Source organism: Homalodisca vitripennis, chromosome 4 (genome assembly GCF_021130785.1).
Source record: "Homalodisca vitripennis isolate AUS2020 chromosome 4, UT_GWSS_2.1, whole genome shotgun sequence".
NCBI lineage: Eukaryota > Metazoa > Arthropoda > Insecta > Hemiptera > Cicadellidae > Homalodisca > Homalodisca vitripennis.
In genome coordinates this window covers 204813001-204829327 of record NC_060210.1, presented here as the reverse complement: position 1 = coordinate 204829327, position 16327 = coordinate 204813001, and the positions used below count along the sequence as shown (strand labels likewise).

At 33.1% G+C, this 16327-nt stretch overlaps 1 protein-coding gene across 3 annotated transcripts in view; it reads left to right on the top strand.

Moving 5' to 3' along the window:
- Nucleotides 1–3901: 3901 nt before the first annotated feature.
- Nucleotides 3902–16327, top strand: part of LOC124360934 (ras-related protein Rab-4B) — a 115046-nt gene continuing 102620 nt past the window's right edge. For 2 of the 3 annotated variants that reach the window (XR_006922294.1, XM_046814948.1), the window contains exon 1: nt 3902–4260. Coding sequence is in view for 2 of the 3 variants with exons in the window: in XM_046814948.1 (XP_046670904.1) it covers nt 4245–4260 (16 nt within the window). In the remaining variant the exon portion in view is untranslated. The remainder of the gene's footprint in view (nt 4261–16327) is intronic. The other variant, XM_046814946.1, reaches the window with a different exon arrangement.

Genomic DNA, 16327 nt, shown 5'->3' with positions numbered 1-16327 from the left:
ACCCTCAGCTGTTCCTTCTCCTGTCACTAGAACAGCTGATCATACAAACAGATACCCAACTCGTATTAGGAAACCTGTAGAGAAATTAAACCTGTAAATAACTTACAGTATTTAAGGATGACATTTAATAATGATATGTGTTATTTATATTTATATGTGTTTATTATATATTTATTATTACACTTGTATTGTTTAATTTATCTATGACATGTGTGAATTCAATTTATTTTGAAATTTGGAAGGGAGGAAATGTAATGTATTGAATTACAATAATAATTATAATAATAATTATTATACATATTATAAATTGTTACTGGCAAGTTAAAGCCACAGCCAAAGACCAACTGTATGATCTATGATGCTGTGACGTCATATGGGGTGATCAGTTTGAATAAATGCCATTGGCTGTTCTCATCACGCCACCAGATCACACCACCTACCACTTCCAGTGTCCTGCCCTTGTCTCTCTCTCAGTTACCCTCCAACCTTAACCGAGCACAGTCGATGATGTAAACTAATTCAGTCTTTTATTCCGATTCCCCGTAACACGTACACAACACACACTATTATTGTACCCGATTATTATTACATGGATAGTTCTACTTTAGAAAGTAATGAAAATGAGCGAAAACGCTATATAGATGCTAGTGGCCCTTTTGAAAATCAGGACAATAACAAAACCTTACAAAACTTTACAAAAGCATAACTCAAAAAAGACAAAGAATTTATTCATACAATTGAACATAATGTAAACTTAATTTTAATTTACTGCTACAGTTGTCCATTCACATTATTTGAGTTCAAATTAGATTAATTTGTAGTCACACGTATGCATTTTTTTGTAATCGACTTGTACAAAAAACATTATGTTCAATTGTATGAATAAATTCTTTGCCTTTCTTTGTCTTTGTCTTTGTCAATGATCAAAAACAGATTAGAATGGATTATAGAAAAACTTGTCTAATTCCTAGCACTTAATATGGATTTAGAAAAATGAAAGGTTGCAGTGATTATCTTATTACCTTCATAACAAACGTTTTAATAGCTCTGTCGTACAAAGAAACTACTGTCGATACAGCATTGGACATATCCTGTGCCTATAATAATGTTTTTATACCAGCACTGATAAATAAAATGTCAAATTTAGGTATTCCACCTAAATTCTTGGTTTATTGACACAACTGCCTTATCAATAGGCACTTAAGCTTCAGTTATTCTAGGTTTACCTGCACTAGAGTTAGTAACAGTGGTTTACCTCAAGGTTGTGTTCTTAGTCCTTTGACATTCTCCTTATACATATCAGATATAAATTCGTTTTTACCGACACATATTAAATCTCTACAGAATGCTGACGATATTCTGCACATAAACATTATAATGTAGTACACACGCGAATGCAGCAAGCCATACGAAATCTAGTTACATATGAACTGTTACACATGGAATTCAATGCCCAGAAAAATAGTATAGGCCTAATTATATTTTCCAGAAAGAGTTGTTGATCCTGACCTACAATACCTACTTTATAAAGGAACACCGAGTACCTGGAGTTGATACAATGCAAATTCTGGGTATTTTTTATAGATAATAAGCTTACGTTCAAGACTCATATTAATAAAATATTGCAACAATGTCTAAAGGAGTTAAATAATATATTAAAATCAATTAGTTACAGAACAAGTGGAGCGCATCCAGAATTTGTACTGCAGATTTACAAAAGTCTTATCAGAAGTAAGTTAGATTATGGATGCTTTCTTTATGAACACATTGCCAAAGTTGAATTGAATAAACTAGACAATGTTCAAAATCAAGCATTCAAAATTGCACTTGGGACATTCAGATCTACCACCATTATAGCTTTGCATGCAGAAGCAGCAGTAATACCTTTAAATCTAAGAAGAAATATGTTAACTGAAAGATTAAACTATAAAATTATTAGCCTACTCATTGTAAACATACTGCATATTTCGGTTTGATGTACTTAAACTCGACATACATAGATACGCAGTATTAGAAAAATTTTTACAACATACAATTATAAATGTTTCTTTCTTTCTTTCTTCTTGTTTGCTGAATTTCAGCAGGTTCTGCTTACTTTGAGCATGGAACCTCGATAAACATTCTTGTATGTATGACCAGTTTTTTTTATATTACCTTATTTATAGATTTAAGAAAACTTACAATTTCCAGTATTATTTCCATATCAAAGCTCGTTAAAAGATCTTTCAATATATAAGGTGGATCTATTTTCTTCGCTTTCAGTTTAGTGAGCAATTCATGTCTGAAGTCGTTATATTGCACACAATAAAAGATTAAATGTTGAAGACTTTATATGGAACCTGCATTGAATTTGAGGCATAACGGAGTGAAATAACAATTTATCTTAAATAGGGTTTCATTAACCCAAGCATGTCCAATTATTAGTCTATTTATCGTTACTATTTTATTTCTACTCAGTTTGTAATTATTATACCATGGAGAGGGGCTATCAGGGGCAAGTAGTGATTGTTTAATTGCGCCAACAAAATCTTCCAATGACACTTTAAAATCTGTTGGTTCTTCACCTGCTTGGGTTGCCTCTTTTGCCAGCCTATCTACATGTTCATTGGGACCTATCCCCACATGACTTGGTACCCATTGAAAAGTGAAGTATTTATTACCTCTCATCATGCAGATTGTAATGGCTGATGCCAGATTTTCTTCATAATCTGCTGAACTTGCTGCCTTTATGGCTAGTATAGCAGCTTTTGAGTCAGAACATACTACAATGTTATCATAATTTTGTTCGTTTGCTATTTCAACAGCTTTCTTTATGGCATACAGTTCTGCGGAATAGCTGGATGCCTGGTTTGGAAGTTTATATTTGTATTCTATTTTTAAGTCATGTATATACATGGCAGAGCCTGCGCCATCCTTGATTCGTGAGCCATCAGTGTAAATTCTTAGATAGTTTTCATATTTCTTTCTCATTAATTCTAGAAATAATGCTTTAATGGCTTCTGGTGGGAGTAATGATTTTTTCCCAACTGTGTTAGTAACTCATTATATTAATGTTAGGTTATGAACATGCATTTTCTTTTCTACAGTTAATTTATTATATATACATAACTAATACAGATAATTGCCATGAATATATACGTTATATATATATATATATATATATATATATATATATATATATATATATATATATATATATATATATATATGGAAATTATCTGTATTAGTTATTTTCTGTTGATCAGTTTTCCTAGTAAAATTTGCACATTTGTTTAGAAGCTTTAAGCCGGATGTGTTATTTTATTTTGTGGGACTTATAAAACGAAAAAAAAACTAGTCTAATCTAGTTAAAGAGGCATTTACATGAAGGATTCAAATTTTGTTTGTTGTCTTAGGGTGGGGCGGGGAGTATATTACACTAACTTTGGGGGGACAGGTACTTTTTGTGAAAGAATTTCTAGCAATTAATTTTTTAGGTTTGGCCACAAATCCCTCTTACCCTCTGGGGCGTTACGTTATTATTTAGGGACGACCCAAAACTGTGTGTGTGTGTGTGTGTGTTTTAGTATTATTGAAACAGCACCCTTCACTTCCCACTATTCATTTTCCCTTTTCAAGATGCACTCACTGACTTAAGAGTACTTGAGAATCAGAGAATATTATTTGTAGGAGTGGCAGTTCTGTATTGTGACTGGTCCGTGTATTTTAGTTTTATTTTTTGTACACCATTGGAGTAATGTTGATTTCTGTAATTCATTCACATTTTTGTGTTATCCTTTGTATCGTATGAAACTATCCTATACTTATCCCAAATATATAATATTTACCTTAACTTTTACTCTTTGTTATTGCACAAGATGAATTAAAAAAAAATTTAACAAAATACTGAAATGTCAACACCTCAGCTGTTTTAAGTTATAAACAAGGTCTTGGCTTGTTGACTAATTTCAGTCAAGTATTTAACATCTGGAGTGTATTATATTTTGTTTCTTCAACCATTATACGTAAAACATTTTTGTATTATAATAATATTTTGAGTTAATGAGTTTTCTTAAAAAAATACTGTGGTACCTTACTTCAAGACAAGTGAAATATGTAAATGCTGTCTTGCCCAATATCTTGGTAGTTACACGAAGTCAAAGACTAAAAATAATTCAATTTTGAACTATAAACATAGGAATCAAATATATTGTGTTAGTAATACATCATAATTAATTTCTCCTTGAAAATTTGTAGGATTTAATATGTCAGAGACTTATGGTAAGATATGGTTTTACTACATCATTAATTGTTTAAATATATTGCTAAGTTATAACATTCCAAATCTAATTATTAGAGTAAACATGTACAAAATAAAAAGCTTAACACTATAAGTGGCAGTGTTACACCTTTACTGTGGCCTACAAGGTTTTTGTGACAGCAAAGTATTTAACCAAATTTATCAAAAAAGGATTACAACCTACTTACCTTGATGCATATTTATTTCTCCACAATTAGGTAGGGCTTCAGTATAATAAGCGGCCACCACGACATTCGAATTAACTAACTAAATCATTGATTAGAAATACCTAAACTATTGAATACAAAACCATTCTTATTTATACTTTATTAATGCTAATGGTCTGAGTACGATAAGCAGACCCAGTTATTATATCACTTGGTATTATCATTGATACTTAACCCTTTTAGCGCCAAGCATATTGGGCAGGTCGCGTCACAACGCCAGAGTTACTGGTGCGGGTTGTCCCGTCAGGTGCTGCGGCATAGCCGCTGGGTATGTCACAGCGGCGCCAAGGCAATTTTTACGAATTGTGACACACTTAGATATAAATCGTTCTCATTTCGCTAAGTTTTATTATAAACTAATAATTTTGACCTCATTTTTTGTTATAAATAGGAGAACAATGACATGTAATGGAATTTATGAAATGTTGATCTGTTAAAATTGTATTCCTTTAAAAGTTACGAGGGTCGTCCACAAAGTAACCTCCGTTTTGAAATAAAAAATAAACCAGTTGAGATACAAAAAGTTTATTATATAAATGTTAAAACTACAGCTTTTCTCTACTTTTCTACATATTCACCATACAAATTGAAGCACTTATCATATCTTTTAACAGTTTTTGAAATTCCGTCTTTAAAAAAATCTGAGAACGTAGCCAACCTGTCATAGCGTTTTGAAGCTCTTCATCACTCGCAAACCTCTGAGATGCAAGCCACCGCTTCATGTACGGGAAAAGATGGAAATCACTGGGATCCAGGTCCGAGCTGTAGGGGGGGGGGGGGGTCAAAAACGTCCCATTTGAACTTTTCCAAAAGTTCTGTTGTTCTTTGAGCTGTATGAAGGCGGGCGTTGTCATGGACAAACACAACACCAGATGTCAGAAGACCATGACGCTTGTTTTGAATCGCTCGTCGTAGCCATTTTAAGGTTTCACAGTAAAAGGTTTCAGGAAAATGATCCGAAAGTTCCGAGATTGTGAAGCGACGGTTCTTGCGAATTTTCTCATCCACTTTGTTCACCAAGTCATCACTGACGAGAGATGGCCTACCACTCCGGTCTTCATCGTGGACGTTCGTTCTTCCATTAAAAAAAAAACGAACCCATTGACGGACTACATCTTCCCTCATAATGTTTTTGCCATACACCGCACTCAATTCACGATGAATTTAAGCTGCTGTGTAACTTTTTGACCACAGAAATCTTATTACACCACGTACTTCACACTTGGCGGGATTTTCTAACATGGCGCTCATGTTTTTACGTTGTAACAAAAGAACGCGTGATCGCACGATGCTCTCCCTTGCACAGCTGGAAGCGTACTGAACGGCTGCGCACACCGATGTGAGAATGGCAGCGCTACCCCCACTACTTATTGCACCACGCCCAAACGGCGGTTACTTTATGGACGACCCTCGTAGATACTTCCATTTTTTTGTGTGTAAATTAAGAGCTCAATAAATGCCTGAAAAATATTTATTTAACAAACCTCTGTATTATAGTGTAATATATTTAATTGAGAAAGACATACGTGAACATTTGGTAAAATAATACTAACAATTCTAATATTTATTAGTTAATAAATTAAAAAACTGACCTTTTACCATAGAAACGCATGTGTCGTTAGATAAAACATTTTAGTGTGTATTGTTATTTTGTTTCAATATTATATGAATGTCTATGCAGTGCTACTTGCTATAGTACATTTTACATAAAATGCATTAATCAGTACTAATTTTATTGATATTAGTCAATAAGTGGTTGTGTACTACATGAAAATGTTGAGAGCCTAAATAAAGGCTTTTGGTGCTTAACGTCCGAACTTGTCCAAGTCTGTAGAAAGGCTCTTGGCATTTCACCACCAACCAGCTAAATAAAGGCTCTTGAGAAGTATAAGTCAATATCAATGTATCTAAAACACTAAATAAGAGTCAGGTTTGAAATTATTAGGAGTAGTAATTTAATGTCTCAACATCATAAATAATAAAAGAACCGTAACCATCAAACAGTTAGGATAGATTTAGAAATCATAACAACCATACAACATGTTGAAACCATGATTATTATATTTAACCGGGATCACTCGCGTGTTTAGACTAACACCGTTACTCGCGGTGTTAGGTTGAATCTAACATTTGGAAATATTGAATAAAAACTCATTTTCCATTAATTTTTTTTGTTTTTATTGTACATAATTGCATCTTAAACAGTAACTTTTTATACATTATTATGAAACATTTTAAATGGTTTGTTATAAAAAAAATATACATATTGATTATATGAGCAGTTTGGAAAAAATGCCCCCCGAGTGCCAAAATAAAAAAAAAACATTGTAATATTCTTAAAATGTACATTTACATAAACATGTACAGTCTCTGATTATCACAAAGGTGTTCTTGATCATTTACTCTGCATCTTGAGGGTTTTCTGCAGCTGCGCACTGGAAGCATGTCAGCACTGTAGAAGAAATATGCTCTTTGCATACTGCGTGGTTACAGCCACTACATCTGGCCTGTGTATACCTGTTTTTTCTAATAGGACAGTATACACATCGGGTGTTTTTTTTGTCCGTCTTCTGGAGGTGGTGCTGGTGTTGCAGGTGTTCCCACAATGCTCTTGATCTTTTTTGGCGAAGTGAAATTGATAAGTTCGTCAGTGATGACCGTCTTGTAATGTGGGGGATTGCAAGTGCTCTAGGCCAACTCGGTTAAATACTTCCGTCTGGGCATTAGAATGTTTGTGTTACTCTTCAGAATTATCTGGCTGTTAATGGCTCCAATATTCAACAAAGAAACAAAATACAGTGAACGGCCATCTGTTACTAATCCTTGAAACACAATATTCTGTTTTCATTCTGTCAACCACATCTACCACTCCTTTTGTGAGGTTGTAAAATGTGATTAGTTCTGGTTTCAAATTATCACCACTTTCTTCTTCCGTCAATCACTCCTTGTTTGTGCATGGGTTGATCCGACTAAAACATTTTTTATTTTTCTTTGGAATGTATGAGGCTAGCATACAGTTGTTTGGGGCTTTTGGAGAAGGCAAATTATAGTACTCTTTACTGCACGTTCACGTAAATTGGTCGTGAGTTCTAAAGGCAATTGGCGCTTATTTTTTACGAAACAGTTCCTACTACAGTAAGTCTGTGATTTTGCATAGAGGTCATTAGCCAATGGTATGTCCATGAAATAATTATCCATTGTAACATTTCTTCCGGAGTTGTCAATGGGTTTTTATCATACGTTTTTACAACCACTCACTACATCATTGCCTAAATCAAAACTCTCCTGGAGGCTGTTTTCCAGGATAAATCTCGAGGTTGTTTGTAAAAAAAAGTCCCTTGCATCAACCAGTGCGTAAATCTTTATCCCGTATTTCGCGGGTTTGTTGGCAATATATTGCCTGAATTGGCACTTGCCCCTAAAACGCCTCCAACATTTTCGTCTAGAGTTGTTAATGCACCTAGATTGTAGGTGTCTTGACATTTTTTTACAAATGCCTCAAACACGTCCCGTATTGGTGCTAAGTTATCCTTAGTTGATCGGGCAGGTCTTGTGCTCTTCTTATCAAATCTTATGGCCTGAATGAGTGTTTGGAAACGCTTTTTTAGACATCGTAGCCACAAAGAAATCAGGAGCAGTGCCATCATTTGCCCAAAGCTCATCAATATTCAAATGGTTACCTTTCTTGACTCCAGCCAAATACAAAATATACCAAAAAATGCGTGTAATTCGCAAAAATCTGTTTGAGGGCAGTCTTTTTCTCCTCTTGTGTACTTTTGGCTCATAACTAACAGCTGTTCATTTGTACAACGTACTATTTCATCAATTAACGTGTCGGGAAAAAAACAATTTCCACGTGTCATAAATTGTGTTAGAATGACGTGCCATAGCCTTTACTCCAGGTAGTGTTGTAATTATATTTTGCCTAGGTGTTCTTGAACTGGGAGGTTCATGTACATTCCATCCCGTGATTTGGTCTCTTCCTACATAGTATGGTTGTAAGTTAGAGACTAATGATAGATTAGGCCTACTTACAGTTGTGTCGTAACACTGGGTTCACACATGGACAGCATTTTTCAGTAACTTCATTAGGTTCATTCTCGAAATCTGACTGCTCTGAGTTGGTGTCTTGATCATCAATTTCAGTTGTTGCATCCAAATCTGACACGTCATCGTGCAACAAATTCTCCTCTTCTTCTAACCAACCCAAAATGTGTTCATTGTTCATTTTTAAGTATCTGTTTATAAATGTCACTTAGTTCAAGCAAACAGATTAACTACACCACAATATTAAAATTAAATCAACAAAAAAACTAAAGTTGAACACAAACAAAACACTAACGCGGTTACTCGCGTCGTTAGGTAGCACCTAACAAATGAGACAACATCGTTACTCGTTACTCGCGCGGTAGGTTGGCACTAACAGCGCGCGTATGGCTACACTCCCCCTCCCCACCAGTTACCCCCACCACCACACAGAACTTACTCTTTTCGCGCGAAAACATGCTCACAGACACTTCAACGAGGAATAGACAAAAAGACGAGAAAAATATAGTAACTTTGACTAGTAATATTGTACTCCATTTACCAATGTTAGGTTCAACCTAACAGCGCGAGTGATCCCGGGTTAAGTGAACTATTAAGTAATCAGTATTGTTTGATCACATCAATGAGTATAATTACACTACTGTATATTGTATGCAATATAGTTTATTTATATTGATATAAAAATCGGGTTGGCTTTTCATACTCTACTTAAGCTAGCTATATTTAATGTATTATAGCAATATTGTTTAAAATGAGTTTAATCAATGTAAAATAATTTTTTTGGTATTTGAGTAATTGCAGCAACTTTAATGGTGATGAACTTACTTTATTGGTCTCTCAAGCTTTTACGCGCTCATTCTTCAGTAATAGTATGAAGTAAGTTTTACACTGCTTTGTTTTTTACATTTAAGGATAGACTTTAATAGGCGACCTACTACTCGTTATTCGATTGTTTTTATCTAATGTTTCAATTGTTTTTACAAATGAAGAATTTTATATTACAACTTATGTAACTTAACATATCATTTAAACTTATTAATCATAGTAATATTTATTGTAAGCAGTAAACAAGAGGTAACTAATTTTTGGAGAATTTTCAAATGGCATTGAATAAAAGGAAATTGTGTGTAATAAACAATTGAACAGTTTGAGGAGTGGAATACCCTGTCTAGCGGACCATGTGTTGATTGTACGGCAAGGAAGTGTGATTGTCTGGAGAGAATCCATTTCACAAAAGTGGTTACTCACTGCTATCCAGGCAAGCTATAATTACTGTAACGTTTCTCTAGTATGTGGGTTTAGACAACAGTTGGTTTTGTTATTTTTTAACGTTATTGTAAAATATATGTTGTTCTTGTTACGTACGGTTATTATATAATATCGAAGTTTGTGTGTGTGTTATGGAACTGCAAACTAATTAGTAAAATTGATCAACACATAACCTTCAGATATTGAATATTTTAAACCTACAATTTATTATAACAATTATTTTAGTCTGTAAAATTTTGTAAAGTCTAATACAAAACAAGATATTGCTTAAAAATTTGATTGTAAAAACTCGATTTTCCAGTTATTTATACATATCTTATCATCCAAACATTATATAAAGATATCTAATTATAAAATATATTGCTTTGATAATGTAAATACACAGTAAATATTTAATTAGTGTTTTGTCAATCCTGTTGCTTTTTTAGAAACTCATTTTTTAAACCAGTGAAAAATAAATAAGGTACCAACAGCAAAAGAAAATACAAGATTGAAGTGAACAAAATATAGAGAAGAATTGATACTGGAAGAAAAACTTAAAGCATTCAAGAAGATTAGCAAACTGAGAAAACATGAAGCTAGGAGAAAACTAAGGAAAAGGCTGATATGTATAATAGAGCTGATGTATGAGTACAAGATGAGAGTTAGATTCTGACAATTCTGATAGTAATCATTCCATCTTATTACAAAAAAAGATATAAGGACGTTATTAAGAGACGGAAGAAGAATTTGAAGCTGACATTCAAAGGATGACATTGAGCCAAACCCTCTCATCCAACAATTAAGGCAAAATAGGATTTATACACACCATAGGTACATAGTAGTGATAACAGAGTATAGTAGATAAAAGCCAAAGTTAAAGTTTTTCTCCCACTGCAAAAGACAATACCAGTAGCGGAACTACTTCTAAAGATACCTAAAATAGGTCTTTCATGAAATTGTTAAATGAATGGAATACAGTATTGTCGTAACCACAACAAAAAAATTTCTCATAATAATCATTATGTAGAATTAGTTTTTTTCATTAACATTGAATTTTTTTACCCAGATTTATGATAATATAGCTTATTATAATAACTTTAAACACTACTATTCAATCAATCAATTTTCATACATCAACTTATGTTCTTTTCATCATAAAATTTCTGCCCCGTCCGTAACATGTATTTACTTATAAAAATCAACTAAAATTGCCATTTCTGGTTTAGTATTTAGCTATATTTGAAACAATATAGGAAAAGGGAATGTGACTGAACATTCAAAATAATAGATGAATAGCATCGTTGGAGAGAGATAGTTCCAGGGATTGGGTGAGGGAGAGAGAGAATTTTCTTTATTCCAAAACTTACATTGAGCTACATTAAATGTAAACATCAACTGTACATGAATAGCGCCAATGTCTATAAAAATCTAACACTCATATTTATAGTTAGTTTTTAAGCTATTTTTTGCTAATTGTTTGATAATAATTCTACAATTGAGTATAGAGCTTTATTTGTGAAATATTTCTTAACTTCACTCTCAAACTTTTTATTTAACTCTTCACCTTCAAGTTTTCAAGAGGAATCGACATCCGAATGGGAAGACTTGCCCACATCGCCTATAAGGGTTACTGAGACCCACATGGCGAAAGTCATCTGGCATGCTAAGAACAACAAAAGCACAGGAATAGCTCACAGCATCTCGGCGGATTTCCACCATCCTCGTCACATGACAGCTGGGGTTGCTGTGGTCTTTAAGAAAATCTTTGGAAAACCTACACCCTGGCATCGTCGTAGTAAACATCTGGCAGTTCAAGAATGTAATGAAGGTGTTACAGTATTTAGTCTCATTACAAAACAAAATTATTTTGGAAAACCCATCCTACACGATTATGATGCAGCCTTTTCAGATCTAACTACAGAGTTCAAGAAGAAAAATCTAAAGCACTTGATATGCTCTCCCATAGGCTGTGTTAGAGACAAAGTTAATACAGATCACTTCATTAGAAATGTCCGTAAATTTCAGCAAGTCACAAAAGCCACAGTCACCATTGTCTCATATTACCAGAAATCATTTCGTACTTTGAGAAATGGAATGTCTCATCCAGATTTTGTGAAAGAACTAGAAGACCTAATCTATCAAAATTCAAAAGAAGAGGATTCCAGCTCAGCAATAGATCTGCAGCAGAGCCCTGTCAGCCCTAGGGTTACTCCTGGCCATCAAACATACAGTGCAGCTGTCAAGTCAGGTTCAGTGAAAGTGCTAAAGCAGAGCAGTGATAAAGTGTTGAAATCAAAAAATATCAACTCACGTTCAATTTTTTTACTTAACACCACTCCACCACCCACTACTGTATCAGATAACACTCCTCAAATTTCCACTACAACAGCCAACACTCCACAAATCTCTGCTCCTACAACTATCACTCCCTCAAACACTCCTCCACCAACCACAACTATCTCTTCCCATGTACAACAACAAAGTAATCAAAAGGACTGTTTTTTAGGCTTATGCAAATAAATGTTTGTTGTATAAGGAACAAAATTTTAGAAATAGAAGATTTATGTCAAGAAAAGAAATTAAATTTAATGTGCATATCAGAGCATTGGTTGGAAGATAATCAAATAAATCTGTTTGTTCCAAAAAATTTTATACCTGCTCATGTTGTGTGCAGAAAAGTAAGAAAAAATGGAGGTGTAGGTATTTACATTTTAAATTCTATTAAATACAATATTGTAGATGTATCAACATTTTACTCTGAGACACACTTTGAATGCTGTTGTATTAAATTATTGGAAGCAAATGTCGTTATATTTAGCATATATAGGTCTCCGAGTGGTGATGTCGACAGTTTTCTCAATAGTTTTGAAAATTCTGTAAAAAAGTTACAAAAGCATAATCAAAAACTCATCGTAGCTGGTGATTTTAATATAGAAATGGGTAACAAAAGTAAAATTAATGCAGTTTCCTTAAGATTTTTAAACCTTCTCAGAGCATTAAACCTTTTCCCTTGTAATAATCAACCGACTCGCTTAAACTCTTGTATCGATAATATTATTGTTAATTTTAATAGGAACTTATATGACATCACTCTTGGAGACCACTGTTTTTCAGATCATGTACCACTTTTATTTTACATGTATTTGGTTGTGAGCCCTTCAGGAACTCAAAACCAATCTGGATTCAAATATGTTAGATTACAAAAAAAAGAACATGTTGATTTGTTTAAATCTAGTTTAGAAAGAGAAAATTGGCAGATGATAAATGATTTTCAACTGAACAAAATTAATGTACAAACTCTATTTGACAATTTTTTTAAGACCTATGTAAATCTATGGCACTTTTGCTCTCCTTTAATTAAAATTTCTAACAAAACTAGCTCTAAAGGGTCTAAACTGGTAGATTGGTATACTCCTGCCTTGAGAGAAACAAAAACTAAAAAATGTTAACTCTCTATACAATTTACAAAAATTCACTTAAGCGGGGGTCTGAGCACTATCAGACTGCCTATAACATTTACTTACAGCAAAAAAGAATTTACCATAAAGAATTGGAGCAAGCAAAAAGATTAGCAGTTGAGGAGTATATTGGAAATTCCACTAACCCCTGCAAGGCAGCGTGGAAGGTGATCAGCAATGAATATTCTCCAACCCATAGTAGTGAGGTCAATCTTGATCCAGATGAATTAAATACTTTTTTCTGGACTCTATTAATCAGTTATCTAACAGAATAGATCAAAGCCCCAACAATCCAGAACAACTATTGGGAAATACGGCAGGAAATCAACTGTCGTTCACTTGGTCAGAAATATCTTCATCTGATGTAATAAAAGTGGTTTCAAAATTCTCAAATTCAAAATCAACAGATTATTATTGGCTTTCTAATTCTATCATTAAACAAACAATTCATCTGATTAGTGAACCACTCGCTTTTGTTTTCAACAAATGCCTGTGTGAGGGATATTTTGCACCCTCGCTCAAAATTTCAAAAATAACCCCAGTTTACAAAAAAGGAGATAAAAACTTGCCCCAAAATTACAGACCTATTTCAATTATTCCTATATTTTCAAAAATATTTGAATCACTAATGTACAACCAGCTTAGTTATTTTTTTGAATCAAATAATTTACTTTCCACAAATCAACATGGTTTTCGGCAGGGTAAATCTACCACCTCTGCAGTACTTAATTTAATTGATTTATCTTTGGACGCTTTTGAAAAAAAAGAGTCAGTTTCTATAGTTTTATGTGACCTTACTAAAGCGTTTGATAGCGTTCCATTTAATATTCTGCTAAATAAACTCAAATTTTATGGCATCGAGGATAACTCCTTAAAAATAATTCAATCTTATCTATTCAGTAGGATTTGTTTCAATAAAAAATAAATGTTCAACTGTAAAGCCTGTCGAGAAAGGCGTGCCTCAAGGCTCAGTTCTTGGACCTTTCTTTTTTCTAGTATATATAAATGATCTACCTCAAAATTTAAATGTTCATTCCATTATTTATGCTGATGACACCACTTTAGTGGCCCGTCACAACGATCTTAATTACTTAAAACAGATTACTGAACTAGCAGAAGAGCAGGCTCTTTCCTGGTTTTCTTCTAATAAATTACAGTAGAGTCCCGTTAATCCGACCTAATTGGGACCGAGCCCTATTCGGATTATGTGATTGTTCGGATTAGCCAGAACTACAGAAAAATACGGTTTTAAACTTGAGAATGGGTCTATTTTGTTATAGAATTATCAACATTGTTTATTAAAACAAGTTTTCTGACTGTTGCATTGTATTTCTTGACAAATAAACGTATTTGCGAATACTAAGCACATTTACCGTATTTAGTGTGAGAGTTCTATTGTTAAGCAATGTGAGCGTACTGGATATTGTACGGGTCCACGCGTTCAATAGTTGTACGAAACTACGCGTCATCCAATAGACTCTCTTTAATGCGACAGAAGACAATAACTGAATTTATGTCTTTTAACAATTAATATTGTACTCAATAATAATATCAGTACTGTACGTCCAATTTTTGTTTGATTTCACTACTTAATACAGTAATTTAACTCATACTTAACCTATAAGTTTCAATTTGGTACTGTATTTAACTTCATTATTTATGTACTGTACCGTACACAATTTCTTTTAATAAAATACTGTATGTCTATTTAATTAAAGTTTTCTTTGTTTATGTACGAAATGATGCACCCATTTTCATTTTTTATGTAATTAGTTCCTATAACTGTTCATTATCGTTATTAATAATTCCTCCTGGACCTGTTCGGATTAACCGACGTTCGGATTACACGTGTTCGGATTAGCGGGACTCCACTGTATCTTCTAATCCTGAAAAAACACAATACCTAACTTTAAGCCTTAAACAAGAAATTAATCTGGAATCTGTTAAGCTTCTGGGATTTTATATAGATTCTAAGTTACAATGGTCCCTGCATATCGAAACAGTTTGTAAAAAAATATCAAGAGTTAACTATCTACTATGGAAATTGAAAAACTTTGTAAGCTTAGAATATTTAAGAATGTCATATTTCGGTCTGTTTCAATCACATATACTATATGGTATACTAGCTTGGGCCATTCTCCCCATATAAATAATATTCTTTTATTACAGAAAAAGGTAGTTCGTAATATTGCAGGAGTTGGTTCACTAGATCACTGTAAGCCACTTTTCATTGAACTTAAGATTCCCACAGTTGTCAATTTGTATATTTTTCAAGTACTATTATACACTAAATCAAACCTACAGAATTTTCCAATTAGGAATAATATTCATCATTATAACACTAGAGGGGGGAATAAACTCAATATACTTCCTCATAGACTGGCTAAAACTGGCACCTCTTTCAAGCTAAATTGTATTAATTTTTTCAATAGGCTGCCTGATGGTGCAAAGTCTGTTAGTTTTAGACCTTTTAAACATAAAATATACAATTGGCTTCTTCAAAACCCATTTTATAGTATAAATGAATTTTTAAATTGTAACATAGATGTTCAATTTTAACTAAATAACTTAATTTACTGTGCCTAAGATTGAATTTTATATTTTATTGTTACTATTATAATAATATTTTTTTCTTTTTTCTCTCTTTTTTATATATATCTATAAACTATCAAAGGGATGTCTAGGTTAACTGTTTCGTAATAGTTATATTTATAATGATTCTCATTCTGTACTTTCTCGTTATTATTCTTGCAATATTTATATAACTACAAACTAGGTTGACTTTGCCTATTCAATGTAAATTGTCAATGGCAATAAAATTCTTGATTCTTGATTCTCAAACTTTTTGCCATTGTAATCTTTTATTTTTTCGGGTAAACAGTTAAAACATTTTTTCCCATATATTCAGTTTTCATTTCATAGAATGTTAAGTTATGGTTGTCAGTGCTGATTTTATTACCTATATTGTAGTTATGCTTTACTGTTAAAAATTTTGTAGAATTACTTTTAACATATTTAATGACCTCTGTCACATAAGGCTATTTCTGCACTATTCAGCACTATCA